This window comes from Neolamprologus brichardi, chromosome 13 (genome assembly GCF_056152115.1).
Source record: "Neolamprologus brichardi isolate AB-2024 chromosome 13, ASM5615211v1, whole genome shotgun sequence".
NCBI classification, from domain to species: domain Eukaryota; kingdom Metazoa; phylum Chordata; class Actinopteri; order Cichliformes; family Cichlidae; genus Neolamprologus; species Neolamprologus brichardi.
The window spans coordinates 21989548-22017313 of record NC_142116.1 but is presented as its reverse complement, the minus strand read 5'-3'; the positions used below and the strand labels follow the sequence as shown (position 1 = coordinate 22017313).

The following is a 27766-nucleotide window of genomic DNA, read 5'->3' as shown; positions in this document are numbered from 1 at the left end:
TTAAATGTAATTGGATTAATAAAATAGGAATGCATGATTTATAGCTAAAGTTCTGCTACTGGGTCTGGACGTCCGGGCAATTCGGGTGAGCAAAACGAGCACCACCAGCCAACTCGCTGTAGGCGTGGCGTTTGTGGTGACGTCAGTGGATGACAGCTAGCTGTCAGAAAGTGAGTTCATTCCCCCGAGCCGAGGAGACGGAACGCCGTCAATAGGTTTTTTACCCTTCCGCTGATATATAGCACATCGAGTCAGCGAGACAACGGACCAAGCTTTCCACCGAGCCCGGCCATGGATGAACAGGCGGGGCCCGGCGTGTTCTTCAACAATAATAACAACTCTATTTTACCCGGCGGTGGAAAAGGACCTCTGCCCGATGGCGACGCTGGGGAGGCGGCTAGGGCGCAGTACAGTATCCCGGGGATCTTGCACTTCCTGCAGCACGAATGGGCCCGTTTCGAAGTAGAAAGGGCACAATGGGAGGTGGAACGAGCCGAATTACAGGTAAAAAAGCTGCATTTTTTTCTGTACACGACAACATATTAGCGGCATTACCAGGGCTGGCCTTTTCTAGTAACTCACGTTGAGTTTGTGTGTTTGATTGTTCGGGCTAACGGTTAGCTTGCTAGCTGTAGTTCAGAGGCTAAACGAGCTGCAGCGCCCCTCTCAGCCAGCTGCACGACGACTGTTTGCGACCTATTTACTGTGGCGAAAACCACGAAACTTACCCTCTACTTTTATAGTTTGATAAACTCGCTTTAGGCGTTTTTCAATATGATAATATATCAGTTTAAAACCAAGGTAATTGCTAGATTTAATGACAAAATAGTTCATGTGAAACGTAAACTATGGCTACTTGCTATTTCGAGCTAAATCTATTATCACCCTGTGTTTGTTTGAATCGTGCTTTATTCCCAGTCCCAATATAAAAAAAAAAATGCTGTGGAGAGATAACAGCAGGTTTCTTTTATGCTCTGATCTTTCGGGAGCTGCCAGTGCTGACAGACGGCACAGACTACACAAGATAGTGCAGTAACTATGTCTTGTTTATGAATCTTATCGTAAGCTAGCTGCCATGTAAAGCCACTCCTGATCCCTGAATTTAAAACACTCCACGGCGTTTCTCTTACAGATCGAACAGGTCTCTCTTGTAAATGAGTCACTGAGTCTCCTGTAAAAAATAAAGGTTAAATTAAAAAAATAAATTACAAAATTGTGTGTGGGGATATCTCCATGATTGGCAACCGGATAAATTATTCGCGGATTGTTTTACTTTCCTGCTTTGTTATATTTTATTTTAGGAGCAAAGCAGTTTTTTCGTCCCATGAACTATAATTTTGTTAATCTGCAAACCTGATGCAAGCTGGGATCTTTAGTGGTGAGTTTGCTTAAACGAGGAATTGATGTCTGACAAAGTTCATTTTCTTGAGATTCTCAGTAAGACTAGAATTTGAATTTTCTCACTATGGATGCAGGTGAATAATTAACCCATGCTGACTATACTGGCTTCCAGGAGTAATGGTTATAATACACGAAGCCTTATTGGATTTTTTTTTTTTTTTTGGTCTGTTTAAAATGATTTTGGGCTCTTTCCACCAGACTATTCTTTTTAACTAGGAGTTGAGAGGGCAGCTTATTGTAGATGTGCTCTTGTCACTGTACCTAATGTTTAAAAGATGTGTTTTTCTTTCCAATATTTTGACCTGGCTGTGGGGGGGCAGCTGCTGGATCCCAAACTGAACTTTCTGTGATTTTTGCAGCAGGAAGCTCCATGGATTTACTGACCTCAGCTAACAAAGGGAGGAGAGGGAGACACGGCATTGTTTCTAAACTGGTGACGTACCCTCATCAGTGTAGTAGGGTTTTGAGTCATCAGCGTCATGCGGCACTTTGAGTCTGGCTGAGGCATTGAGCTTCCTGTGTGCTGTCATGAAGCAAGCTTATCAGCGAAGGAGCTGCAACAACTGCGGTGAAGCACAGAGAGGCTGCTGTATGGCTCTTTAGGTGGCTTATTTGTGGCGGCAAAAAGTGCGCGCTCAGTTTGAGTTCTTGTTTTTGTCATACGTAACGCCAGGCTGGTTAATCCTTTGAAAATCATTCGATCTGCACCAGACAATTGGCAACTTTTGGATTTGTCATGTTTGTGCTCTGATCCTTGTGGCACAGGATGTATCTGGTTAAAATAAATCCTATAGTTTGTCTATTGTGACCATTGCTGTTAACCTTAATGTCTTTCAGTGGTAATATTTCACTATATTGGATTATAAACAATGACTAACATATTACAAATCTTCCACATGGAGAGTAACCTTGCTGTGCCCTTGAGGAACACCTGCTTATTCCACAGATATACGTAACTTTTTCCAATAGAGGGGCTTGATGAGTTAACTTTCAGGAAAAGAGGCACAGTGAGGAAGAAAGGATAGCAAGTCATTTAAATGAGCATAAATAGACATGCATGAATAATGAAAGGCTGTTGTGGACCTAGAGCCTTGATGGAAGATACCAAGCAGCATCAACAGTGCATTTGTTTCTTCTCCACCTTATCCGACTGCAACATACCTCTCATAGTGTTCATCATCTCATCTGCACAATGTCTTTCTTTTAGCTGTAGACTCAAATCTTATATGAGATCTTTACAAGTTTTGACAAGGTTGTACTTGTAGCGGTTTCATCACCTCTCAGGATTCCTTGTTCCTTTTTTTTTTTTATTACTGGTGGTGTAGTCAATGAATGGCAGACAGTTGGAGCTGTGTTTTATGTCACTGTTTGGGAGGAAGGCAAACCCAGGACTTGTACTGTAGGAATGTTGTCCAGCCAGCCTGTTAGGTCATGCTCAGAGCCACTCCTCTTTACTGGAGCTGCACAGAAACTGTTCTCCTCTACCCAACCTTTCCTGCTGCTGTACATCATACGTTCATGGTTTGACTACAGCAAAGTAATCATTGGTAAGAAGTGGACTGACTCAGTCGAGGTGATTTGTTGAGCTGGTGGTCATAGGTTACAGCTCTAGTTATTCTTTAGTATGTTATCTTGGCAATAACAGTCGATGACAATAACTCCGAATAATCGTTATTTCATTTCTACTTAATAAATCTTTTTAAATTATGTACAAAAACTCTTGATTGTTACATTGTCCACCTTTCCTATTATCAGAGCCGCTGTAAAAATTCCCAAAGATACTCAATTTAGAGTTTATAATAGAAATACAGCAAATACATGCATTTTTTTAATTGCTGAGGATGCAACTAACAACCAATGAACCTGCCTAAATGACTGGAAAGAATATCCACCACTTTTTCAGTGTAAATTCTTCAAATGTATAGTGATGGAGCTCAAGCGTCCTGTGCAGAAAACTGTAGCCACTGGAGTGGAAACGGGCGGCACCACGATATGCAAACGAGGACTGAAATGGTAACAAAATGCAGCTAGCTAGCTAAAAATATAATTTTCCACAATGTCAAAGGGTTATTTTAGCAGTGAAATCTAATGTTGCGTACACTAGGAAGTGTTTTGCTAAGGCAGTTGTGAGCATAATGAATTTATCATAGTTTTCTGAGTTATCTCAATACCACAGAATGCTTGTTGTCAACCACAGAAATATGTTAAGATAAAATGTAACTTCTGATAGCCTAAAACTTGAATTTGGATATTATCTAGTAATCTGATACACATATAGATGTAGAGTAGACAGGAAAGTGAGGAGGAATTATGGTCAGGAAACAGCCTAGGATGCTGCAACAAGGACTGGGTCACCTGCTCGACCAGGTGAGCTGTAGCGGCTCCCCCCAGTTTTCCTATTTTTCCTGCTAATCCAGTCCCTACAAGGGTTGGTGTCTAAGTTATAATAGGTTATAAAAACCTGGAAGTGGATGATGCAAACAGATAGAATTAACCAGAAGACAGCTTTACAGTATCCAGCATGAATAGGAGCCATGGATTGTGTCTATCGGTGTAAAGAGTTTATTGATATTATATACCATGGAAAAGAGTTGATTGATTTTTCTGTTTTTTAATTAGTCAGTGGTCTGATAATTACTTTCCAGTTGAACGCTTGAACAGTCACTCAAATTGCCATCGGATCGGTCAGAGTAGCTTTATGTTGGCACTGAAACTAGCGGAGGGGTTTGCCTGTTTTGTTTAGCTGGTTTTTAATTTGAATGATAGAGAAGGGGCCAGTAAACTGAACTGACCTTTGGTTATTTACCAGGATCTTTACATACAATTTTCATATTGTAAGAGCGATCTGTCATTTAGAAAGAGGGGGAAAAATCGTATTCATATTGCTATATTGATTTAGCTCTCATCACCCTGTTGCGCTGATTACTGCTGATCTATTTCAGTTATGATGATTGAATTTGAATCAAAATGACTTCCTGTACAGGCCATCCACTGTGCTCCCTTAGCTCTCCAGTTATGGGGAAATCCCTGCTCCGTGGAGTATCTCCTTGCCAGAAGTATTTGTCAGCAGCCATAATTTGACACCAGGAGAAGGTTGAAGGTGACACAGGGTGTTGGATGGCTTCATGTGGGTGCACACTGAAACGTGGGCTGTCTTCACAGTATAGAAGCATCTCTTGTATTTCTGCACCAAAAGCTTTTACCATGAATAAGATTATTATGCGTCTCGTGCTATTTGATTACTCCACTCCTTGTAGACGGCAGCAGCCTAGATTTACCCTGCCTCCGGTAGATGACTTATCACCGTGATGTTGTGTTTACTTTTACTAATGGCAAAACCTGAGGCATATTTAACTCAATGGTGCAGCAAAAAGAAGGACCGAACTGTGCACAAACATCTACACAAGCATGCCGTGGCATTCAAAAATTCAGAAATGGGAGTCACCGTCATTCCTGAGTCGATACTATGTCCACCCCCAAGCTGAAGCTATTTTTGCCCTCTCAGTGTGCGCCTCTGAGTGGGAAAGTACAAAAAGTACGTGCTTCCATCCAAGAATATGGTAGTATAAGTACTGGTTTCTCAATATCCTTGCCTTCTGAAACTGGCAGAGGAAACTTGGGCTCCCAAAGAAACACTGTGCACATTTTTAAGATCTCACAGACTGAGAAGGCAGCTATCGACACCTCGTATGAAATGTTCCCTTGTAATGTAATGAGTAGTTTAAAGGGGATTGTGTTTTTCCTGTGAAAGAGCCCGACTGGATCTGTGTTTATTAACTAAAGCCCGGCCCTCTGAGCTTTGCTCCGCTGCCACCGTTGGACTGACACCAGAGCCCTTCTCTGTTGGCTTGTTAATTCCCTTCTCCTTCCTCCATTCACACTTACAGCCTTCATCTGCCTACGTGGGTGTGCGGGAGAGCTGCCTGGTTGTACCACAAAGTCGCCCGTCTCCTTTCGTGTTATTGTAAATTTGAGGTCAGCAGTTTGTCAGAGTTGTAAATTGGTGTACTCACCAGATCAAATTGCTGTTGTCTCGATGTAATGTGGTGACAATGCGATGTAATCTGGTCTGTCATTTTGCCTTTTTTATTTGAAATGCTTCTCTCCCTGTCTTTAAAGCAAATTAGAGTAGCACTTTTCTAAAACTTCTACTCATATTTTATCCACCAGCACATTTTGCATTACATTATAGTTTATACAAGAAATGATAACGCTGCATACGTCTGAAAATTAAGTCAAAACTGTGTCAAACTAGCTTTAAACCAAAGTAATATAGAAAACGGGGACGACACAGACCTTTCAGTCCCGCAGGCTCTTTTCTTTTTAGTAACTCTGTCTTAAAATTGCCTCTTTCAGACTTTGAACATCATCACACTCTTCATCCTTGTTAAGCTGCTGTTTGTGCTGATCTCTGCAAGTACATGCAGTTCCACAAAGACAACACCTTAAAGCCGTACAACCTGTTTGTCAGAGAAAATGCTGATGTTTGGAAAAAATGTAGCTTTTCGCCTGCATGTGTTCGTGTCTGCATGTGCACCGCGAGGCTTATGTAATATTAATGCAGAAACATGGGATGCAGCACCCTTGTCCTTAAGAAGCCCAACAAAAAAGGCTTGTGTTTGCACCCTCCGAGGTAGCACCATGGCGTCGGCTCCACATGAGCTTGATGATGGTTTAAGTGTAAAATGGAGCTCAAGTGAAAACGATGTGTTTTTGACTTGAAGCAGCTTCTGCCAGTTTGATTATTTGTCTTTTGATTTCTGGGTGTTGTACAAAAGGTGGGAGGCAAGAGATATTCCAGAAAAATAAGCAGAAATCTACACCACAGTTTGGACAGACTGATGCTAAGCTGCTCATCAAAGCATTTCTGAGTCTCTACTCATGCACATGAGCTCTGAATTTGAAATATATGCAGTTTGTTTGCAGCCTTTTAAAAGGTGCTGTCTGACTGGAAGTGAGCGGGTGTGGAAAGAGCTGTCATAATGCAAACACTTAAGTCACCTTTGGCATGCTGAGTGGAGGAGGCGGCTAAAGGGTTGTGCAACTGGTGTTAGCATTAGGATAGTAAAAAGAATACTTCAGCTAGACTCAACCTTAATGTACAACTGCAACAAAGGGACTTATAAAAGTTGACTTTATATCTAAGCTGTGGTCACTGTCCCTAATATATCTGTCCACAATTCTTTAATACACCCAATGTTGCAAGTCGGTAAGTGATCAGTGTTGATTTCCTTACTTGTGTATCAATGCAATACTGAGTTTTGAGTTCTCTGTACTTTTTTGTGCTGGGTTTGCAAAGACCATGCAAAAATGTGTTGTAATAATGACTGTGACCTTTACACTTTGCTTTATGTTGAAAGGGTACCAAATAATTCAGTGTGGTATCAGAAAGGTCTTAAACTTGGATACCTTTTAGTAATAGTATAGCTATAGAATATTACATGAACTGAGGATTTAGTAAACATTGCAGGTTGGAGCAAATCCAACCAACAACATCTTGAGTCATAATATCTGTTTTGCACTTCAGTATGAATAGTTTTCTGACAAAGTGTCCATGTAAACGAGAGGCTTGTGTTTCGAAATAGTAGGTGCAAATACCAAAGATTCATTCTTTTCCAGATGAGCTGTTTTAGACACAAAGAGCTCATGTTTATTTGCTGTAGCCACATTACATTAGCCCCAGCTCCTCTGTCCTGCTGCTTCTTCTGTTCTTTGGCTCCTTTCTTTCTTTCTTTTTTCTCCTCTCTTCCTTTTGGGGCATGCGTGGAATGTACTTGGCTAGTTATCGGGAAAGGCATCACGTTGCTCTCTGGTTTGTGGTGATGGTGAGAGTAAATCCGGTGTTCCCTAAAAGAAAAGTTGTTTGAATTGTAAACTTGGGATTTACACCCCCCCCCCCCCCCCCCCCCCCCCCCCATGCCCCCACCTTCTCAGGCTGCGGCTGGAGGTCCAGCCTGCGTGGCTGTTCTTTTGCATGTGGTTACATGTGGTTACTCACGAAAATATGCATTAATATCCGGCAAATTTCTTTTTTCGTGTGATGAGCTCAGCCTTGCTGAAGGATTTTTCACACTGTTCACTGTGTTGATTAAATAGACTCATTGTTTTGCGGACGTCTTTGACTGTGACGCAGAACTAGTCTGGAAGAAAACATGTCTGGCATTCGCAAATCGTAGACTTGAAAGCCTTGTTTAATTAAATTTTGTGGAAATGGGGTTGGCAGTCATCATACATTCATTGACTGAAAATGAAGTTGAAAGGCAGAAGAAGACATTTGACAGAATTGTTTTCCTTATGCTTCTGTTGTCTTTCATTCATTGCCAACACTGTGTGGTTAAGTAATCCACCTTTTAATTCTTGTTAGTGTCATGCAAGTGTGGTAAGGTTAGAAATGAAGAAGCGAGACATTTTTCTTGTAAATGGTATGGCAGCCACATTTGACTGCCATCAAACTAAATGATACTGCAAGATTATAAAATCAGTATCTACTTTAAATACTCTAAGAGAATAAAGTAGACCTGTATCTTAGATATATTTTCATATAGAAGTAGAGTAGCAGTGAAAGCTGCTACCTGTCCATGTTTCCTTATTTTACTAATTAAATTTAGAATAGATTTATTCAAAACAGAAGAGATTAATGCTAGCCAACCATCTTACCAGTGCTGCTTACCAGGATCTAGAGGTTAGTGGCTGTTGTTTATTTTCCTCTCTATCCTAGCATTAGCCAATCTCTTCTGCCTCCTTTTCCTGTCTCTGAAAAGCCCAGCGCTCTAGATGCATACCCCATTCTACATGTCTCTTGCTCAGACACACTAAGGAGCCCTTATCCAGCAGCGCAATAATGCAGTCAGTGTGAGGCCGGGAATTAAATGCTTCCTGTGTCTCTTTATGGCCAGAGTTGACTCATTGCATTCCTCCCAAGGTTAATGTTTGATGGAGAAGAGATGGCGAGCCAGAGATTCACAGAGACGCACTCTTCTCTATCTCTGGCACGGCAGGACTCCAGGGGTCCCTGGGCCAGCGCTTCATGTGGATACGGGAGTGAATGGACACTTGCTATCTCAAGCAGCACAGATGTACAGTTTCATCTGCGGTGGAACATTAGACAGTGAATTGAGCCGGAGTGAAATAACAGCCTTTGGAGTTGTTCTTACACTTTGTCATCGTTTTGGATCTGATAGGACTTCACTGTGTGGCCTTGCCTTTGCTGCCATTGTGGAAACAATTGAGCTGTTTTTCTCCACTGAAGCAGTCGTGACACATTTTAATTGAAATGTACTTTTTTGCTTCAGCAAATAAAGACCAGATGCACTCGATATGAGAGCCATTAAATGGAAAATAGCTCCAAAATTAGCTTAATGAAGTTGTAAGTGGACCCTTTTACTCGTTATCCAGTTTCAGTGCCCTGAAGCAGTGATCGCTACTGATACTTCGATTCAAGCCAGTCTAAACAGTATAACTTATTTTAAGAGCCAGCCAAGCTGTGATGATTTTCCTGATGCAGTAGTTTTCTAATTCCTTATTTGTGTCCTTTCTCATCCCATGATCATTTCTGTGTTTCTGTGCAAAAGCCATTTATTAAGTCATCATTGACGCCACTCTTTTCCTTCTGTCATACCTACAAACCTGATCATCAGTCCACCCGCAGGGACAAATCTCTGTTTCATCTGATAAATAAGGGCTTACTGTCTCTTTTGTGAGGTGTATGATTTGGACTTTACTGGAATTTTCTCTAGTCCTCTACACTCTATTATTTTACTTTCATCGTGAACCTTTTTATGAGCCTGTTTTGTTCTTGGACAGCTCCATGTTTTTATTCTTGGACTCTACTAGAGTAGCTTTACATGATTCAGAGCATAAAATAATTTGTATTTAATTTATGCTGAAGCTTTGCGCATCTCCTCAGATCTTACTCTCTTTGAAAGAAGCCTTTTCCCCCTCCGTCCTTTATAACTACATTCTTCTGATTTGCTGCCCTCTCACCTGGTTTTCCACCAGGTAATTAGTTGCTTTACAGCCCTGCCTCCTCCTGTTGTCCACATCTTAGCATGAATCTGATTGGAATGATAAGAATGAACAACACAAACCCATACATGCATCAAAGGTTACAGCAGAGCATCACTGCTGAGAAAATCTTACACCCTTTACCTGCTCACATAACGGTGTGACATTGTGTCTATAGCTCTTGTGTCTAAGCTCTGAAATGTGGACTGAAATAGAAATCTTCTGCTGCCTGGGCATATTGAAGGTAACATGTCAAGTAAAATGTTATTCTGCAAGTATTTGTATATCATTTTCTTTCTCTCTTATGCGCGCTTTGGAAGATTTAGTTGAGTTATAGAGCAGCTTAGCTGAGCAGTAAATATGGCCTTTGTCTTCACTGGAACTGCAATAACAAGTCATTCAGCTGAACATCAACACAAGACAAACACTTCAGTGACACGACGTTACTAAAGCTTGCAGTTCTGACTCCTCAGCATCGCCCTTTATAGATTGGGCATCCTCGTCTTTGAGCATTAGCCTAGCCAAAAATCCAGCTGTTCTCAGTTGACCTAAGACACTCTGAAGTAGCACCAGGTGTAACGTGTACACTCATCATTCTCTACACTGGCTATGCTGGATGCACATCCACCTGGATCCACCATAACAATATATGAATATGAGAAAATAAGTAAAAGTTTAATAGTTTTTTTTGTTTGTTTGTCCGTCCATCAACATCCATAGTGGCTCAAGGATGAGTAAAAGTTAATATTGTTGTTGTCAGTCCCGAATACATTACTACGGATGCAGCTATCGATCAATGCACATAAAACAAGCTGATTAAGGAACTGGAGACTGTGTAGATATTATGGTTAGAGTGGTATGAGGTAGAGTGGCTGCTTACCCAGCTTTCAGAAGCAAAGCATGTGTACACTATCATCACGTGACTGATCCTAGCTGAACTCTATGCTGTTTGCACTGTCACACTGAGGACAAATACTCTAAGGTGTAATTGCACTTGCACAACAGCAGGCTGGTTTTGATGAGTTCATCTACAGATGACTGTGGTGATGGAGAGATGAAGGAAATGCTCATAATAATTCGAGGCAGATTGAAGTGCTGTCATGACTCATTGTTGCAGGCAACAGTAGCTGCAGCAGCGCTACTTGCTATCCATGTGAAACTGTGATACAACCCACTCAAACTCGCACCATCCTCTGCATGTAGAGTGAAATGCAGGGAAACAAGTTAATAGCCATCCCCTTAAGATGTGAGCTTGGATGTTTTTAGAGGGAATTGTCGTCTTCTTTTTGAAGTTAAACACAGGAGCAGTCAGACTTGTGCTCCTGCTTTCCATCTTTCTTTGCAACATATCAACCTTCATGATGCTGTTCAGGTTGTGTTAATGATTTTAAACGTTGCTCTAGTTAATTTTGTCATCTCTTCCTAGCTACACAGAGGCACTTAAATCCCTTCTTGTGCTTCTTGTTTTTCTTGTGATCATTTAGCAACTGAGATGGATTCTACAGCAATTTTATTATAGCAGTGAAATGGAAACGGCGGCATTCTCATCCTCTCTGTAAACAGCACAGCCTTTACACACTTTAGCAGCTTTTAAGAGTCATTTGCCCGGCTTGCTGTAACCTCGTAATGTCTGATGGACTGTGTCTGTTTGGTTTATCTTTTATTTGGCTCCTGTGACTATATTTAGTGGAAGGCATATTTATAAGGATTTAATACACGCTTAAACAAAACGTGAATCTTTAAGCTGGGAAGAACACTGACATTTTTTTCCCTCACAAATTATAATGTATGCTATCGAGCGTTTTCTTTCATTTAGACACGCATGGCATTATTACAGAACAAAACCAGAAGGAAGCGCCTGCTAATTTGGCTAAAACTCGGGGGGGATACTGTAATTCTCTACAGGATCTGTGACTTTTTACAGCCTTTTTCCTGTGTTTAAAATGATTTTCATTCTCCAGCCTCACAATAATTGAGTTTGTTAAAACCACATAAAAACACAGGGGCTATCTAATAATAAAAGACTAGAAACCATCTTGTGATGGAATTACTTGAGCTGCAATCTCAATGAGTTCTCTAAATTAATCACCTAATTGTCTTCAAAAATATTGTGCATGCCAGATGAAGACACATCAGGCTTGGGTCATCAAATCATCAGACTGAGGCTGGATTGTATTTTACCTTGAATTTCTTCTTAAATAAACCTCTGTGTTTTGTGCCTGTATCTTGCGTGGTTTAAAGACTTTGCCCACAGACGGACAAATAAACACCTGCCAAAGTCCTCTGATGATTCCTGCTAATGTCGGTGTCACCAGGACAATATTTAGTCATGAGGACGTGCATGGTGGACTCAAAAGGTGAAAACCATACCAGCTTTGCTTTAATGGATGAAAAGGCATAATGAGGTTGATAAAATACAACCATATAGAGTAATTTTACCTCTCTTGATAATTCTTTTTCCTTTTTTGTTTTTAAAAATTTCTTTACAAAGCAAAACACTTCACACTGGATATTGTTTTTAGTGCCCTTGCTGCAGCTCATGTACTGTATGCTACACCGTGAGTTTCCGTCTACCGCTGTCATTGCGAGTGTGTATGTGTGCACACATGGCCGCACGCGTGTGGTACCCGGCAATGTAATGTAACGCTGACTCAGACAGAGTGCGTCAACAGCTGCTGCCTGTTAGTGAAGAGAGACAGTGGTGTGGAGAGGGAGGGGGACGGTTGCCGCGTGGGGGGAGTGAGGAGGTTAGATTAAAATAGAAAAGTACAGATAGGCTTTGTATTTCCCATCATGCCACACACATTGATTTGACATCATCCTATTTTAGTCTTGACAAAAGAAGTTGTTTTCAGATGTTGCCTCACGGAGGCAACATCTGAAAATCTCTTTGATGTTGTTAACTAATATCTAAGATGCCAAAACCTCTGAGACGTCAGCTCTATTTATAAACACAACCACTGTAAATCTCTCAGCTCTTTACTGACAATCCTATTTTTGTGTTTTCAGGCCCAAATCGCCTTCCTGCAGGGGGAAAGGAAAGGCCAGGAGAACTTGAAGAAAGACCTTGTCAGAAGGATCAAAATGCTCGAGTATGCGCTGAAGCAAGAGAGGTGAGTGCCCTACCACCCACTGCTTCTGCAGCCCACCCACAGCACACACATACCTCAGCAAGTCTCCAACAAATGCAGTGTTTTCAGGTTTTATAATAAAAAAAAAGTTCCTGCCACTGAGACTGTTTTAAGGGGTACCGTAGCTGTGTCAGATTCTCACTGGTCAACAAAGCATCACGTTGGATTTGTTGATAAAAATTCAAACTGCTGTGTTTCAGCCATATGCCGTGTCGCCTGCTCAGCCACGGAGCTAAACTGATGCTTAAAGAGTAGTGGGCTTTCTTTGCCTTTTTTTTTTTTTTTTTTTTTTCCTTTCCCAATTTTCTCTTATTTTCTCTGTCCCAGTCTGATGTCTCAGCTGGTGTCAGCAGAAGCAGAGTGCCAGAGAGATTCCCCCGAGTCCAGCTGGTGTTATGTCTCCAGTTGAGAGCAAGTGTTGGCATGAATGCTTTGTATGCTGTCAGATGCTCATGGCTGCACGGTCCCCAGCAGGAGGACAGAATTGGAAGGAGAGAGGAGTCCTCTCTCTACCAAAGGCGAGGTCACCGTTGGCACGTTCTTTCTAAGACGAAAGGGCGATGCAGTAGTAGTGGTGGTGACAACACTTTGCATTTCCCTTTTTCTTTGAAGCATGGCTGCACACTGGAACAGAGATGTCAGTGATGTCTACACATCTCTATTAAAGTGTCTCTAAGCCACCGAGCACATTACCCCAGCGGGGCTTGAAGAATTAACCGTCTTGAAACTGATAAAATAGGCCTCTGGATTTTTGTAAGTGTGATTTAGTGCATTCTTTATGTAGCCAGACACTCGGATCACTGTCTCAGCAACCACACAGGATGTATGTAACTGCTCTGTGGCTGACAGTCGAAGGCTCTGATTGTGTTTGAAACCCGTGAGCTGAAGAAGCATTGCTGAACCAAGACAGTGAGCAGAGTCCTCCCTGGATAAGTAAAGGTTAAACACAAGAAAGTGAAAACTGGGGTAGGTAACAAATGAAGTGGCTGGCTGCAGGTATCATAATTAGATCTGGGAGCAGGGAGATTGTGTAGGCTAATGAGGGCCTTAACACAACTGAGTTAGACAGGTGTCAGAATGGGTTAGCACCTTCTCGTTCCTCAGGTCAGCTCAGAGGTTAGTTATATTTTGCCTCCATGCGCTCTGCGAGGAGCATCATTCTGGGTTTGAGCGTCAAATCTTCTTCTGGCTGTTTGCAGCATGTATTTGTCTACTTTTCTCCAGTGAGATCACTACAGACGTTGCCTCTGGAGCAACACTTAACCCAGAATTACTACCACTTTGCCTGGTTGCTAAGCAACCGGTCATGTCTCCGAGGGTATCTCAAAGCAATATCAGGAATGGCTTTCTGAATGTAGGATGTACCCAATTTAAAATGAATTAGATTTTGATGGGGGTTGCTTCACACCGCTCTCGTGTGATGGTTCCTCTGAATCACAGACATGAGTGGTTGGAAAGCTCTCCTTGTGTCGACTCTTTACCACTGTTGTGGATGCGTTTGAAACCCGGGAAGAAACTTCACGTCATTATTGTGAAAGCTGAATCACCTGAAACTGTGATGTCATCACTGTATGTCTAAACTGCATTAATGTTTATCCTTTTTGAACAGCAACTGGAAAACTGATTGTTAAGTCGTCTTTTTTGGTATATAAAAAAAAAAAAGACTCACAGATTTACTAGTTTCAGCTGCTCAAATGTGAATATTTACCTGTTTCCTTATTTTTCTCTAAACATTCAAATAATTTAATTTGAATATGTTCACTTGTATACAGGAGACTACGATGAGCCGATAAATGCTGGAAATTCGAGTTCAAAGCAGTCCTGTTTTCTATATTGTCAGAAATATGCTATTTAATGATTCGGTACACACTGTCTTACGTTCCTATTACAAGTGTGCCTCTTGTTTAAGCTAACCGGTCTGTGAGAAGTAGAACAAGTTGCAGCTGAGCCGACCTTGGGAGCTTATTATGCAAATATTGTGCATAATGAGTTTTTTAAATAGCTTTTTCGGGCCGTTTCTGATCAATCCTGTTTACTTATTTGCCTGTGTCCCCCTTTTTTCTTCTTTCTCTCTTTTACTCCCAGAGCCAAGTACCACAAGTTAAAATATGGGACAGAGTTAAACCAAGGTGACATGAAGCCTCCAAGCTATGACTCGGGTAAGTCCATGGAGACCCAAACGGCCAGCTCCACCTCCTCACACTAAATTACTGTGATTGTTGAGTTCACATACCTCTGGTGACAGGATGGTTACGCATGCGAAGCTCCTGCAATCGTGTTGAATCTTGTTAGTCTCGATAGATCTGTTCAGAAGTTCCTGAATAGTGAAAGATTAGGTTTCGTTGCCATAGTACAAATATTTCATTCACCAGTCCCTGAGAAATGGTTAGGATTATTCAGGGTGACAGTGACATTGTTTCTGGAAAACCGATTTCCAGAAACAATGTAATTGGAGCTGAAACAGTAAATCAGTAATGAGTTTTTCAAACAGCACAAGTATTACCTTGCCGTAGCCTCACAACTGCGAGAATGTGCTCCTTTTCCTGTTAACTTATTTGTTAATCTGCTTGGTAAGCTGTAATGAAAATGACTGCTTTTCTTTAATGCTGTGTTTCTTTAATGCTTTAAACACAATGAAAGCTACTAGTGTTGAAGTGAGGGGTGCAAGTCCCTCTCAGCTCAACATAGATAAGAAGTCCTTAAGAGCGTAGAAATGTGAAAATGTAGCCATTTCTAGTTCAACCTGCTGATGGAAAGCAGCCACACGGTTGTTGGAAAATGAGCTCGATGCTTGGGAACGTACATCCAAGAATTCCAGGAAATGCAACCAAATCTCTTTGCATGACTAAATCCCACCAAAACCAAGTTAGAAGAATTCGCACAAATTAATCTTTGATGCTGGGCATCAGTTCTCCATCTCTAGCGTGTTTTCCTTTACCTTATTTAACAGCAGCATCACTCTGAAATCTGCATGCTACCTGTTTCTTGTTATATTATTATAGTTTAATTGGCCTCTCATGTTTGGGTTCACTGCCATCGTTAAGTCAGATTGGGATATTTCCTCTCCTCTCCTCATCTCAGCATCTCATCTCTATTCATCAGAGCTCTTCAAAGCACCCGAGCCCTTGAAGTGTTGATGAATGAGAGGAGGTGAAGGGGAGAGGTGTTGGTTGATGGGGGCGGGGGGGAGTGAGAGACGAGAAGTGGGAGGTGTTGCTGGTGTGGTGGCACACCTGCCCGCTCGTCACCCTCTTGAATTAGGCATGACCCAGTTTTTAAGGCACCCTCATCTCTCTGCCCTGCCAATTCCACCCTGCAACGCACATAAATACGCACACTCTCCCACCCAGTCTAAACCTCATTAACATGTCTCTGTGCTCCATGCAAAATTCCCAGATGACTCGCCAACGGACTGTTGACTTAAAGTATCAAAGTGAGCTTTGAAAACCTTCATCGTTTGTCATAGAAAGACAGAGCGTGTCGGGCTGGATGCTGGAAGCACCAGCACACGTTGTTGATCTTTCTAGTATGTCATGAGACGGGTGGAGCAGAGACGAGTCGTTTCAGCGGCGTCAGAATTCATCACACGACATCAAATGTTTTGCTTTAACGTCACAGAAAAAGCTGGTGATAGTGAGTTTTTGAAAATCCATTTTAAAGTCAAAGCAGCATCAAAATCCAGTTTGTCAAATGAACAAAAACAAGAGTTAAAGGATGTAAATATTTTGTTTAAAGCTCTTTTGTTTTATTTATTTTTTTTTTTAAGTGAGTTTATTAATAAATCAACTCGTTTTCACTGGAACGATTCAAAGAGAAACCATACTCTTTTCTCTATAAGTGTATTTAACCTTTTATAGACTGAAAGAAACTGAGTACGTGAGTGTATGGTTGCTGTGATTTAGGAATGTCTTGGTCGTGTTTACAGAGTGGAAATAAAGTCTGTTTGTGCTGCCCTGATTTGTGTCCTCCTCGTCTCTCTCCAGACGAGGCCAATGAGAACGAGACTTCTGGATCGCTCAACAATCAGCTGTCCTGGAAACAAGGCCGTCAGCTCCTCAGACAGTGAGTGCACGCGCTTTTAAACCTCGATCAAAAAAACGGTGTTCAACCCAGAAACCTACTAAACTCGCTAAAATTAACTGCACTGAAATCGACGTCTTCTGTTGAGAACTGAAATGTCCAAATCACTGGAATGGTGTGCTTCCAAGCTTATTAATTGCTTAATCATTGCTGGAGGCACTTTTTTTTCCCTGGCAGTTGCACATTGCAAATCAGTTACGTCAAACTCATGACAGCCTTTCCCTGAGTCACATGCACACCTTTTTTCTGCTGTTTCTACACTGTGTTCAAAGTCGGAACCGAGAAAACTGAAAACCTTTTGTAGAAACACGTAGAATGGGACCAATAAGCAGAAAGTCAAGTCTAATCAATTTCCAACCTCTGGTTACATTTCTCTGAAATATTTGACCCTTGTGTCAGTCTACTTACTATGGGCCAAAAAAGAAAGTGTGGGAAAGGGCTCCCTCACATGGCCAGCAGCCATCATTACCTGCTCCGTGTGTTTCCTTTCCTCTGGTGCACCCAGCACACTCAAGAGTGTGGTTATCCTATCATCCTGCTCTCTAGTCTGTCATTGTAAATAAACCAGACACCATCAGGCAGCCTCACACATCATCTGCCCCAACATGCCTGATGATGCAGCCAATTTATTCACGAGTCCGTGTCATGGGACAGATCAATAATGTGCTAAAACACCCCTCCCTTTCAGTCAGTTGCCCGCTCAAATTGCTAAAGCTTCTTCTGCGTCCCCACAGGGTAGGTGTAATATCTGATGAGTAGCTTGTCGTGGTGAGACTGTTGACTGTTAGAGGACATTTTTAACAGCGAGAAGTGCTTTTGTGTCTTTCATGGTGAGGTCAAGACAGTAAAAGTAACGCAGCCGGGTTAATTTATCTTTCTTTGCGTCACTGCAGGACTTTACTGCTGCACAAATATTACTTAAAAACTTGGGGGAAACCATATGCATCCATATTTAAATTCTCTTACTTTGTTCCAGGTACCTACAGGAGGTGGGCTACACAGACACCATCTTAGATGTAAAGTCCCAGCGAGTCCGAGCACTGCTAGGACTAGCCGGGGATGGAGCTGGAAGGACAGGTGAACGCACGAGCACCGAGCCTTTGGTCAACGGGACAGACGCAACAACAAAGGGCACCAGAGGGTGAGCATACACCCTTTAAGGGTGTCTAAACACTCCTTGTATATCACAGAATGACTGAAAATGAAAGTCAAATAAAGCTGATATAATGGAATTGAAAGGCTTGCTTTAAAAGCATAGTTAGTGCAGCTGTGTGTTTAATGCATGAAGCATTCTCACTCAACAGGAAAACGGAGCTCTCTGACACCAGCGCTGTACTGGAAGCCTTCAAGTTCATTGAGAATGCAGCTGCTGAGTTCAGCGATGAAGACGAGGAAGAGGAGAGCGAGGGGAAAGACAGGACTAACGTGGAATCGAGGACGGTAAGAAACCAGTCGACCTTCCCACCTTCTGTTCTCACGTGTTTTTGCAGAAGTTGTTACTATACTATTAACAATGGCCGGCAATGATTTCCCTGCAGATCATCAGGAAGAAGCCCGCATCGTCTACGTCGCCCGCCAGTATGGACACCACTGAGGACCCTGACACAGAGGAAGTGATGAAGGGCTTCGACTTCCTGTCTAGTCCTGACGAGATGGACACCTCGCCAGAGACTAGAGGCACCGGGGACGGCACAGACTGGGGTGAGTTGCACGTTAATCACCAACAGATCGGAGTTTGGAGTGGATGACACTATTAGCCAGACACTATAGATACAATTAGAGTAGTTATGATATCAAAATGTTTCCTTTTTGTATTATCTGTGAGTAAATGTAAAGATCTTGTTTTCAGTTTGGTGACCGTTCATGGAGTACTTGTCATTCACATATCATGCTGTGGTCATTAGTCATGATGTTGGGAGTTTATGTTTAATCATAGTTTCTTATCCTTTCCACCGTGTGTTCCCATAGCCAGCCAACCTGTGACCACAGTGTGCATCCCACTCCTGTGTGTGTTTTCCCGGTGTATCTCACTGATCAAAAAAACTGGGCTTAATGTCATGCTGAGGTGTTTTCTTTGACTCTGACCACAGATCTTAGTGTTGAGTCATCTGTAAACCCAAAGTCAGTACACTAGACTATGCATGGGATGATTTTTCTGGTCAGATTTAGCACTGAGAACCCGCCACATGACATTAACAACCCTGCCATTACTTTTACATAGACTGGAAAAGAAATCGTGAGTAGATTAAAAGAGATGCCTGATAATGCTGCTCCCAGTTATGCAATGTCAAAGATGCTCACCTCAGACCCTCTGCTCTCCTGAGGGAAGCCTCCAGGAGAGCATGAGCCTTGGCCCTGCAAGGCAAATCAGGCCAGTTCCTCAACAGCCTCTCGGTCTGGTTTTGTTCTCCCTGTGTAGAAAAGGACGAGCAAGGTCCCATTTCTGAGGCCTGGGACGTGGACCCGGGCCTGATAACCAAACTCAAGGAGCAGTACAAAAAGGAGCGCAAGGGGAAAAAGGGGGTGAAGAGTAAGTCCTGTCGGGCGATGCTGCCTCCCTCCCTCTCCTCTCTTTGTAGAGCCTGACTTTTCCTGAGCTAAGCCAAAAAGCCTAAAATCAAAAACAAAATTTCATTTCCGTCTCTGGCTGCTCCTCAGTTTCATTTATCTTTTTGTCTCTCGTCTTCCTCGTCTTTTCAAACTGATGTCTCTTTTGTCTTCTGGTGATCATTTTCCTGTCCAAACTCATTGTTATGCTCAGTGCATGTTTATCCCATTTAAGCATTTTTTTTTTTTTTTTACTGTATAGCCGTATTCATCTTCTCCTCTACACTGTCAAATATAAGATTAATGAATTAGCCGTGACGATAGGTCCATCTGTGTCCCATCTGGGCCAGCAATAGTATCCTCAGTCATCTGTTTCTGTATCTTCTCCAGTCATAATAACATAATCCTCACCATCTTTACCCTCATCTGTCAGCCATGTTGATGCAACAGTAACGAGTAATTTTGCCGCTGCCATAAATTGATGGCAATTAAACACTATTTTTTTCAGTGACTCAGTGAAGTGACTCAGCTGAATACTACAGCTCTCATAATGGCAGCCCACTTCAGACCCATTCAGCCACTGAGAGCTCTTAGATTTCACATTTGTTTTGAGACCCACGCTCTGCTTTGCTGCTGTTGTGATTGAATCATGAGATCAACAACAAGTTTGCTTCACTTTCTTCTGCTCTTGACTGTAACACCACTTTACACAGTTGGCTTTTTTTTCCTGCTCTGTGTTGGAGCTTTATCACTTTGGTGCCTGTGTGGATGAGATCATCTGGCACTTTAAGAAGTAGTTTGACATTTGGGGGGGAGAAATATTTCTACTGGGCTGAGAATTCAATTGTACGATCAATATACTCTGTTATCCATCTGTTGGATATAAGCAGCATAACAGCTGCCCTTCCTCTACGGTAATGTAAGGAAAGCGAGCTACATCCACCTCTGAAGCTAATTAGTCTGTTATGTTTTGTTAGTTTGACCCATTCAGAGACCATTATATGAAAACAACAGGCAAGAGTCAACAGAGCTTTCCTCCCATTGGCAATATTTTTAATATAAACAGATATCTGCATATTCATTATTGACCATCTGGTTTGAGCAGGCTCCGGTTGCTTGCAGAACATGTGTTGAAACAAAAGAGGGATTACATTTAGCTCTAGCTGTTTATTGCCTTTTTGTTTATTCCAGAAACCCTGAAAAATGGGCTCAATTCCCAAGTGAATAGACAAGCCCATGGTCTGCTGAAACCTCATATATACAATGTATAACATATTTTACACCCAGTATAAAGGCAAATTGATTAGAAGAAGTCCACTTCCATGTTTGCGTGTCGTACACATCCCCAGGGACTACCTCAAGTCTCTGCAGGTTCCCTGGCAGCTGCTCTGAGCTCAACTATTTCCCTTCTTTCCGGACTGTATGCTAAGCTAAGCTGATGCCTGCAGTCTTGCTTTCTGTCACAGGGAGACTTTTAAAACTGTCAAACGACTTACTTGAACAATCAGGTTTAATTCTGTTAGGAAATGTGTGCAGCCCTGTAGTCCTGCACAGTAAACAGCACTACAGGGCTTATCACGCCTCAAAACGCAGCTCTATCTGAAGTTACCCTCTCCACACAGCACACCCTTTGGTGATGAATGCGCCTCAGCAACTTCTCTTTTTCTCATTTTACGAGGTTTTTTCTGGTGGCTTCTCTTCATTTTCCTTCCTTTACAATCAGAGTTTATAATTTATTTTCTTGCCTTTTAATGCTGCCTTCCTTCCATCTTTATCTGCATTCTTTCTTTCAGCCTGTAGTTGCAGCTTTTTGACAAAATATTTTTATGTGTGTGTTTTTTGTTTTAACTCTTAACCTGACTTGCTAAACAGGGCCCAACCGATCCAAGCTGCAGGACATGCTGGCTAACCTTCGAGATGCAGAGGACTTATCCCACATCCAGCCTGCACCCGCCCCTCAATCCCGGCCCAACGTACCCCGATTCAACGAGCACGATGCAAACCGAACGGATGAAGGTGCTCCAGAAAAAATACCTGCAGGATGTAGAAGTCAAACAATAGATCGGATAAAATTGCCCACAAAGTTATCGGGGTTGCATGTTTATTTAATTGTTTGTTCTTTCCCCAGTTGAGTCGCTGACCTTCCCGCCCACCTCAGGGAAGTCTTTCATAATGAGCACGGACGAGGCCATGGAGAGTGAGCTGGGCCTGGGGGAGCTGGCTGGACTCACTGTGGCCAACGAGGCCGACAGTCTCGCCTACGATGTGAGTAGGAAAACGCGGAAATCAAGACTCACAGAACCACTTCTTCAGAGAAAACTACTTCCTTATGTTAGCTTATGTGACATCCTGCTTTCTTTCTCTGATCTCAACAACATTGTCTAAGTCACAGAGGAAAAACACATCAAAAAGCTGTTTTTAGAAACTGCTGCCATCAAAATGTAATAAAGATAAAAGATCTTTTTAGATCACATTTACTGCAATAATATAAGTCACGTGGCTCCAAAAGCACGGCAGAAATGGTTATAACATGTTTTTTTTTTGTTGTTGTGTTAAGATGAGCTGATGTTTATTTTATGCAAAAAAAGGATGTTTATCAAAGTACTGAAAAATTAACAAAGATGTTAAGTTATTTTCATGACAAGCAGTAAATAGTGACAGTTATGCTGCCTTTGAGGGCTTTTTTTAATCATACTTCTTCTTTTTTTTTTTTATAAATCTATGAAACTGTTACTTTATGCTGCTAATAAATAAACAAAATCCTTCACATCCAACTGTGGCTCTGCTCTGAGCTGCTGCTTATACTTATGAAGCTGTTCTTTCTGCTGATTGGATGCTGAGTTCTGTCGTCTTCTCTTCAGATTGGAAACAACAAAGACGCCATGAGAAAAACATGGAACCCCAAATTCACTCTGAGGAGTCATTTTGATGGGATTCGGGCTCTGACCTTCCATCCCGTGGAGCCCGTCCTGATCACCGCTTCAGAAGACCACACGCTCAAGATGTGGAACCTCCAAAAGACCGCTCCTGCCAAAAAGTACGAATGCCTTTACTCAGACATCACCTCATCCTTGGTTTTTGTTTTTTAATAATTAAACGCACAGACGCTCTGAGCACAGCGTGTCGTGCTACAGCAGCAGAGCGATGCTGATTAAAGAGAAAAGCTCGTCTGTTTGACTGGAAGCCCGTAAGGAGTGTGCTTGTCTCTGTTGCCGTGCCGTCACATGATACAGTCACAGGAAACCGATCCCATGTGTGACAAAGAGCTGACGACACTGCTTCCCAAGACTTGTTATTCCGTGTCACAACTCCGCAGCCCACACACAATCTGGTAGTGATTTGGATTTTAGGAAGCTGAAGTCATTTTTAAGGGGAACGGTTACTGTGAATAAGACAATTAAACAGTGTGATGTCAGCTCAGTGGTGCAACGGCACATTAAAGCATTTAATCAAGTCTTTGACATTTATTCTCTGCTGGTTAGTTCTGTATGTCATAATAAAATGCAAATTGTTTGTCTGCAGAAGTACGTCTTTAGATGTGGAACCGATCTACACTTTCAGGGCTCACAGGTAAAAAAAACAACAAAAACAAAACACGACGTGAATAAAACATTCAGTGTTAGTGCTGGTTTAATAGATGATTCATGATTTACACCACAGGGGTGCTGTACTGAGTGTGGCGATGAGCAGTACAGGGGAGCAGTGTTTCAGCGGCGGTGTCGACGGGACTATTCAGTGCTGGAACACCCCCAATCCCAACATCGACCCCTACGACTCATACGGTAACAGCCTCATGGGTTTTGTTGTAATTTGAGGGTTTTCTAATCTGATCACGATGTCTGAATGGAGTACTTCTTTATTATTTCTCTCACAGATCCATCTGTGCTGCGAGGAGCCCTGAGCGGACACACGGACTCTGTTTGGGGTTTGGTGTACAGCAGCGCACACCAGCGCCTTCTCTCCTGCTCCGCGGATGGGACGGTGAGACTGTGGGACGCCAACACCACCTCACCTGCCCTCGCAGTATTCAACGAAAACAAAAGTACTGACTTTACTCGTCTTGCTTATCCTCATTTTTCAACATTTTGTCAACTGAGCAGGTAAAATAATTTGTTTGTGTTTTTCCTGTACCAGAGCTGGGAATTCCCTCCTCGGTAGATCTGGTGTGCAGTGATCCAGCTCATCTGGTCACATCTTTCACAAACGGGGAAATCGGCCTCTTCAACATGGAGACCCGTCAGCTGGTTCTCAGTCTGGAGTCCAATTTGGAGCCAGGTAGGTTTGGAGCTGTTGGTCACTAACACACCAACACTAGCACAGTGTGATAGCGGTGGAGGAAAATCCTTAAAAGCTTATCACCAGTAAAAGTTTTCAGGGGTTGAAGCTATTTTTGAAGACATGTTAAGGCCATAATAAAGGCTCTTTACTAACATCTAGTGGTGGCTGAAGGCAATAAAACGCTGCTGTTGCTTATTATCCAAACTAGTTTAATTTTAGAAAGATCTGGAGATAGATGTTAATGTTTAGTATTTGTAATATGTGCTTTACAACACTAAATATGTATTTCAGCATCAAAAAACTTATGTGAGGTCTACCAAACTAAAATTGTATTGTACATGTGCATGTAAATCCATAATTTATATTTATGCCAAGAACCCTGATTTGTAAATTTTTGAAAAGAGATATTTTTTTATTTTTCCCCCCTGACCGATCATCCCTTTAGTTATTCTGCTGTCTCATAGCTGCTGTTTTAAAGTCCATTGTGCTCATCTGTTTTCAACAGGCACTCCCTCTCACATCAACAAGGTCCTCAGCCATCCCACTCTACCCATCACCATCACTGCGCAGGAGGACAGACACATCAAGTTCTTTGACAACAACAGTGGGAAGCTGATTCACTCCATGGTGGCCCATCTGGATGCTGTCACCAGCTTAGCAGTGGACCCTAATGGACTTTATCTTATGTCAGGCAGTAAGTACCTTATGAATCTCCCTATCCAAGATTTAATTTACCAAAACTAACATTTTCTGGTTTATTAGGTGGATTTGCCCAACAGTGTGTCGGCTGAATTTTACATGCGTCTGAAGTTAGAAGAAAATATACAGTGTTTAGAATTCTCAAAATATTCACCAAATTTCACCAAATTTCCCTTTGTGGGACAATTAAAGGATTATTCTATATAACACTGTTATGGGTTACTTATAACAGTGTTCATAAATAGAGATGGGTATCGTTTAGGTTTTATCCGATACCAGTATCAAACTGGTACTTTTGAAACGGTGCCGGTGCTTAAACGGTAATCGAACCGGTGCTTAAAGAATGGAGAACACAAAATTGGTCAAAAAACCTCTCATGTTTAACTGTTTTCCAATTTTTCTTTGGTCATTTTAGCCTTTTTGGCCAGGGTGAAGGGAGTATCTGCCATCAAACAAGAAGACAGCCGCATGTAACTACGATGGTGTTTGTTAGTTCACCTTACATGCGTTAATTTAATAACGTGGTTAGCCTACTCAACGTAAATTACACACGGACAACATTAAGCTACTCACGCAGAGAAGAACGGCTGCTGCTGCCATCATCATCCGTCATCATTTCTGCTACACTGGCAGGGCTGTTGCTAACTCCGGGTCCGATAACAGCCACCACACCTACAGTAGATGTGCCCGGTGTGAGGTCTCGCAGCAAGCTATCAAATACGGTGCATTTCTCGGCTTTTAACAAAATGCTATACGTCGCCAGGTGTTTCATCAGATTTGAGGTGTTACTTCCTTTGCACAGTATCACCTTAAAGCACTTGTTGCAGGCTGCTGAGTTTGCATCTTTTGCTGTGAAGTACAGCCAGACTTTGACCGCTTCGCCTTGGGCATTTTTAATCTGTAGCTCTGCTCTAAAAGACGTACGTGCCTGGGCCCGCCTACTATCCTTGCAAAGGTAAAATGATTGGCTAGAATCCAAAGTGTATGACAGCTCAGGAAAAAAAAGCACCGAAATGTACCCTGCTTTTCAGTCTGGTTACTACCGTTTATGTCAGAACCGGTCCCATAATGGCACCAGATACTGGTACCCATCCCTATTCATAAAGCTGTTCATACTCGCGCAGATTCACTTCTACAACTCTTCTCACTCGTCATCTTCTCCACAGGTCACGACTGCTCTATCCGTCTGTGGAACCTGGAGAGTAAAACCTGCATCCAGGAGTTCACGGCTCACAGAAAGAAGTTTGAGGAATCGATCCACGATGTGGCGTTCCATCCGTCAAAATGCTACATTGCTAGTGCTGGAGCAGACGCTCTCGCCAAGGTGTTTGTATGACGCGGAGCTGCGTCTCCCCCCACAGCCCCGCCCTCTGACTCATCTTCCCGTGATCAGGGACCAATGGCGACACAGCAGAGGAAGGACCTTCAGGCAGGGATCCAGTCCCACCTCACCCAGCCCACTGGTCTCCTGTCGGACTTGCAGACTATGTAGCCACTAGCAGGGCTGTGACTGTCCATAGAAAGGGTCAGCAGGGAGGCCAGTCGGGAGGGGAACTGCCCTTCTGGTCCCCCGTCTACCATCCAGGCAGGCCTGGGTGTGACCGGCCACAGCGCCCCTGCATACAGACTCAAATTTAACCTCGAAAGCTCAGAGGCTCAGGACAAGTGTTAGAGCGTGAAGTGGAGAAATGAAGTCTCAAGCCCCGTCTTCTTCTTCTGCCCGTGTGGTTTCTCGCTCACCCCGGATCCCTCAGGCCCTCGACCTTCCCTCTGAGACAAAACCAGGTCCGGGCCCTTTACTCCAAGTCAGGTTTTGTGTTGTTGTGTTCCAGAAACGTGGGGTACCGAAGGTCCGCTGGAGCTGTCACGGAAGCCTCTCACTTCCTCTTTGTCTGCTTCCCAGACTGACTCTGCTTGCTGGCCTGCCTTTATTTTCCTTTTTAAAAACACGTATTGACAAATGTGCCTTTGCTTTAAAAAGGTCTTGAAAACGTTATTTTAACAAGCTTGTTTTCGGGGAACAGGGAGGGGGATGGCGGCGAATCGGAGCTGGTTGTCACAAAGTTGTTGATTTTAACATTGGATGTAAAATTACAAATGCTTATAATAAACAAAATATATATTCAGTCTTAAAATTTACTGTGCAGCGTGAGTTTGAGTGCTCCTTTTTGATAAGTGTGGTTGGGGAATCAGTTTTGTGCATTTCAAAGCTGGTAGAGTGATAAAAACCATTAATTATATTGCCTGTTTGTTAGATTCAAGTAATTGTACACTTCAGAAGTAAGATTACCAACATATGTGTCCAAAGTAAACCATCTTGGTTATATAATTACAATTCAAACTTGGTTCTAGATGTCAACGTTAGGCATAATTAACTGATTTTTGGCCAGTTTGCTCATGTTTGAAGTGAATGGCTTGTACTGTATGTAATTTTCCCCAGTCGTGTGGACATGCTTAACTACAATGTGATGTATCATGTCCAGATATTTACAGTAGTCCAGTGTTTAGCAGGAAATTAGTGCAGTACTTTAGGACTATTTGAAATGAGTTGACCATCCGACACCAAGGGAAGAGAAATGTCCTGCAATTCCAGTTTACTGTAAACTGAGGAGGGTAATAAGAAAAGTTACGATGTTGTACGAGTAGAGTACAGCTTCAAATGAGCCATTTTCTCAGTCACTGGTTTGTATATGAAAGTATGTTCAAAATAAAACCTGCTGTAAAATGTTAATTTGGCTGAGGCTGGTCTTTTTGCAGACTTTTTTTTTTCTCTCCCCCGAGCCATCCAAGACTCGGGGGAGTCACAGTTATCCTGTGGGCTTCAACTTGAGCCTCAATTTTTACTTTATACTATAGTATAGTACATGCTAATAAAACCGTATAGTAACTATACGGTTTTATTTAAAGCAGGCTTGGATTTCTTTTGTACTGAAGGAAAAACCTACTCAAGCAGTTTAATGGCCTCACATTAAACTCTAGCATACTTGGGTGTATATAGAGGAGCTCCTAATTGACTCTTTGACTACAAGGTGCTCTGGTCCTGTACCTGCAACAACCACAGTTCATCACCCCTCCCCCACCATGCTTGACACTTGGTGTGAAGTGTTGATTCAGATTTTTACCAACTGTGTTTTTTGGTTGACTCTGCAGAATTTTGAAAAGCCAAGCTGCCACATTCTTTTCAGAAGAGAAGAGGCTTGCTCCTGGCAACCCTTACAAACAACCAATACTTAGCCCTGCTGTTTTCTAATCATACTGTCAGGAATGCTAACATTTAACACGCTAACTGAGGCCTGTAGAGCCTGACATAAAGCTTCTTTGGCAGTTTCTCTCTCTGACCCTGGGGTGAATTTGTTGAGACATCTAATTCTAGGAAGATTGACAGCTTTACACAACATGCCTCATTCACACCCACTCATGCGAACACTTTTTTCCTTACACCTAAGTGTTTTCTACCTAGCAGTCACACACATTCACAGTATGATGAATGGATTGGAGAGCAATTTTGGATACTGTGGCATGCAAACGAGAGCAGGCAGGGATTGAACCACCAAACTTCTAATTAGCAGATAACCTGCGCTGCTTCTTGAGCCACAGCCATCCCATGTTTTCGACTTGTGAATAGC

General features: G+C 42.4%; 1 protein-coding gene across 2 annotated transcripts; it reads left to right on the top strand.

The window, feature by feature from the left end:
• Positions 1-160: 160 nt before the first annotated feature.
• LOC102790911 (striatin, calmodulin binding protein) lies at positions 161-26871 on the top strand. Of its 2 annotated transcripts, XM_006806923.2 has the most exons (17): positions 161-504; positions 12415-12518; positions 14622-14695; positions 16520-16598; positions 17593-17757; positions 17921-18056; positions 18155-18317; positions 19036-19146; positions 21036-21179; positions 21292-21428; positions 22025-22200; positions 22686-22733; positions 22824-22945; positions 23038-23205; positions 23298-23438; positions 23947-24135; positions 25307-26871. In XM_006806923.2, exons 1-17 carry the CDS (start codon positions 292-294, stop codon positions 25474-25476), a joined length of 2340 nt encoding a protein of 779 aa, XP_006806986.1. In that variant the 5' UTR covers positions 161-291; the 3' UTR covers positions 25477-26871. The 2 variants fall into 2 exon arrangements, with proteins under 2 accessions (XP_006806986.1, XP_006806987.1); XM_006806924.2 differs by lacking the exon at positions 19036-19146.
• Positions 26872-27766: the final 895 nt, after the last annotated feature.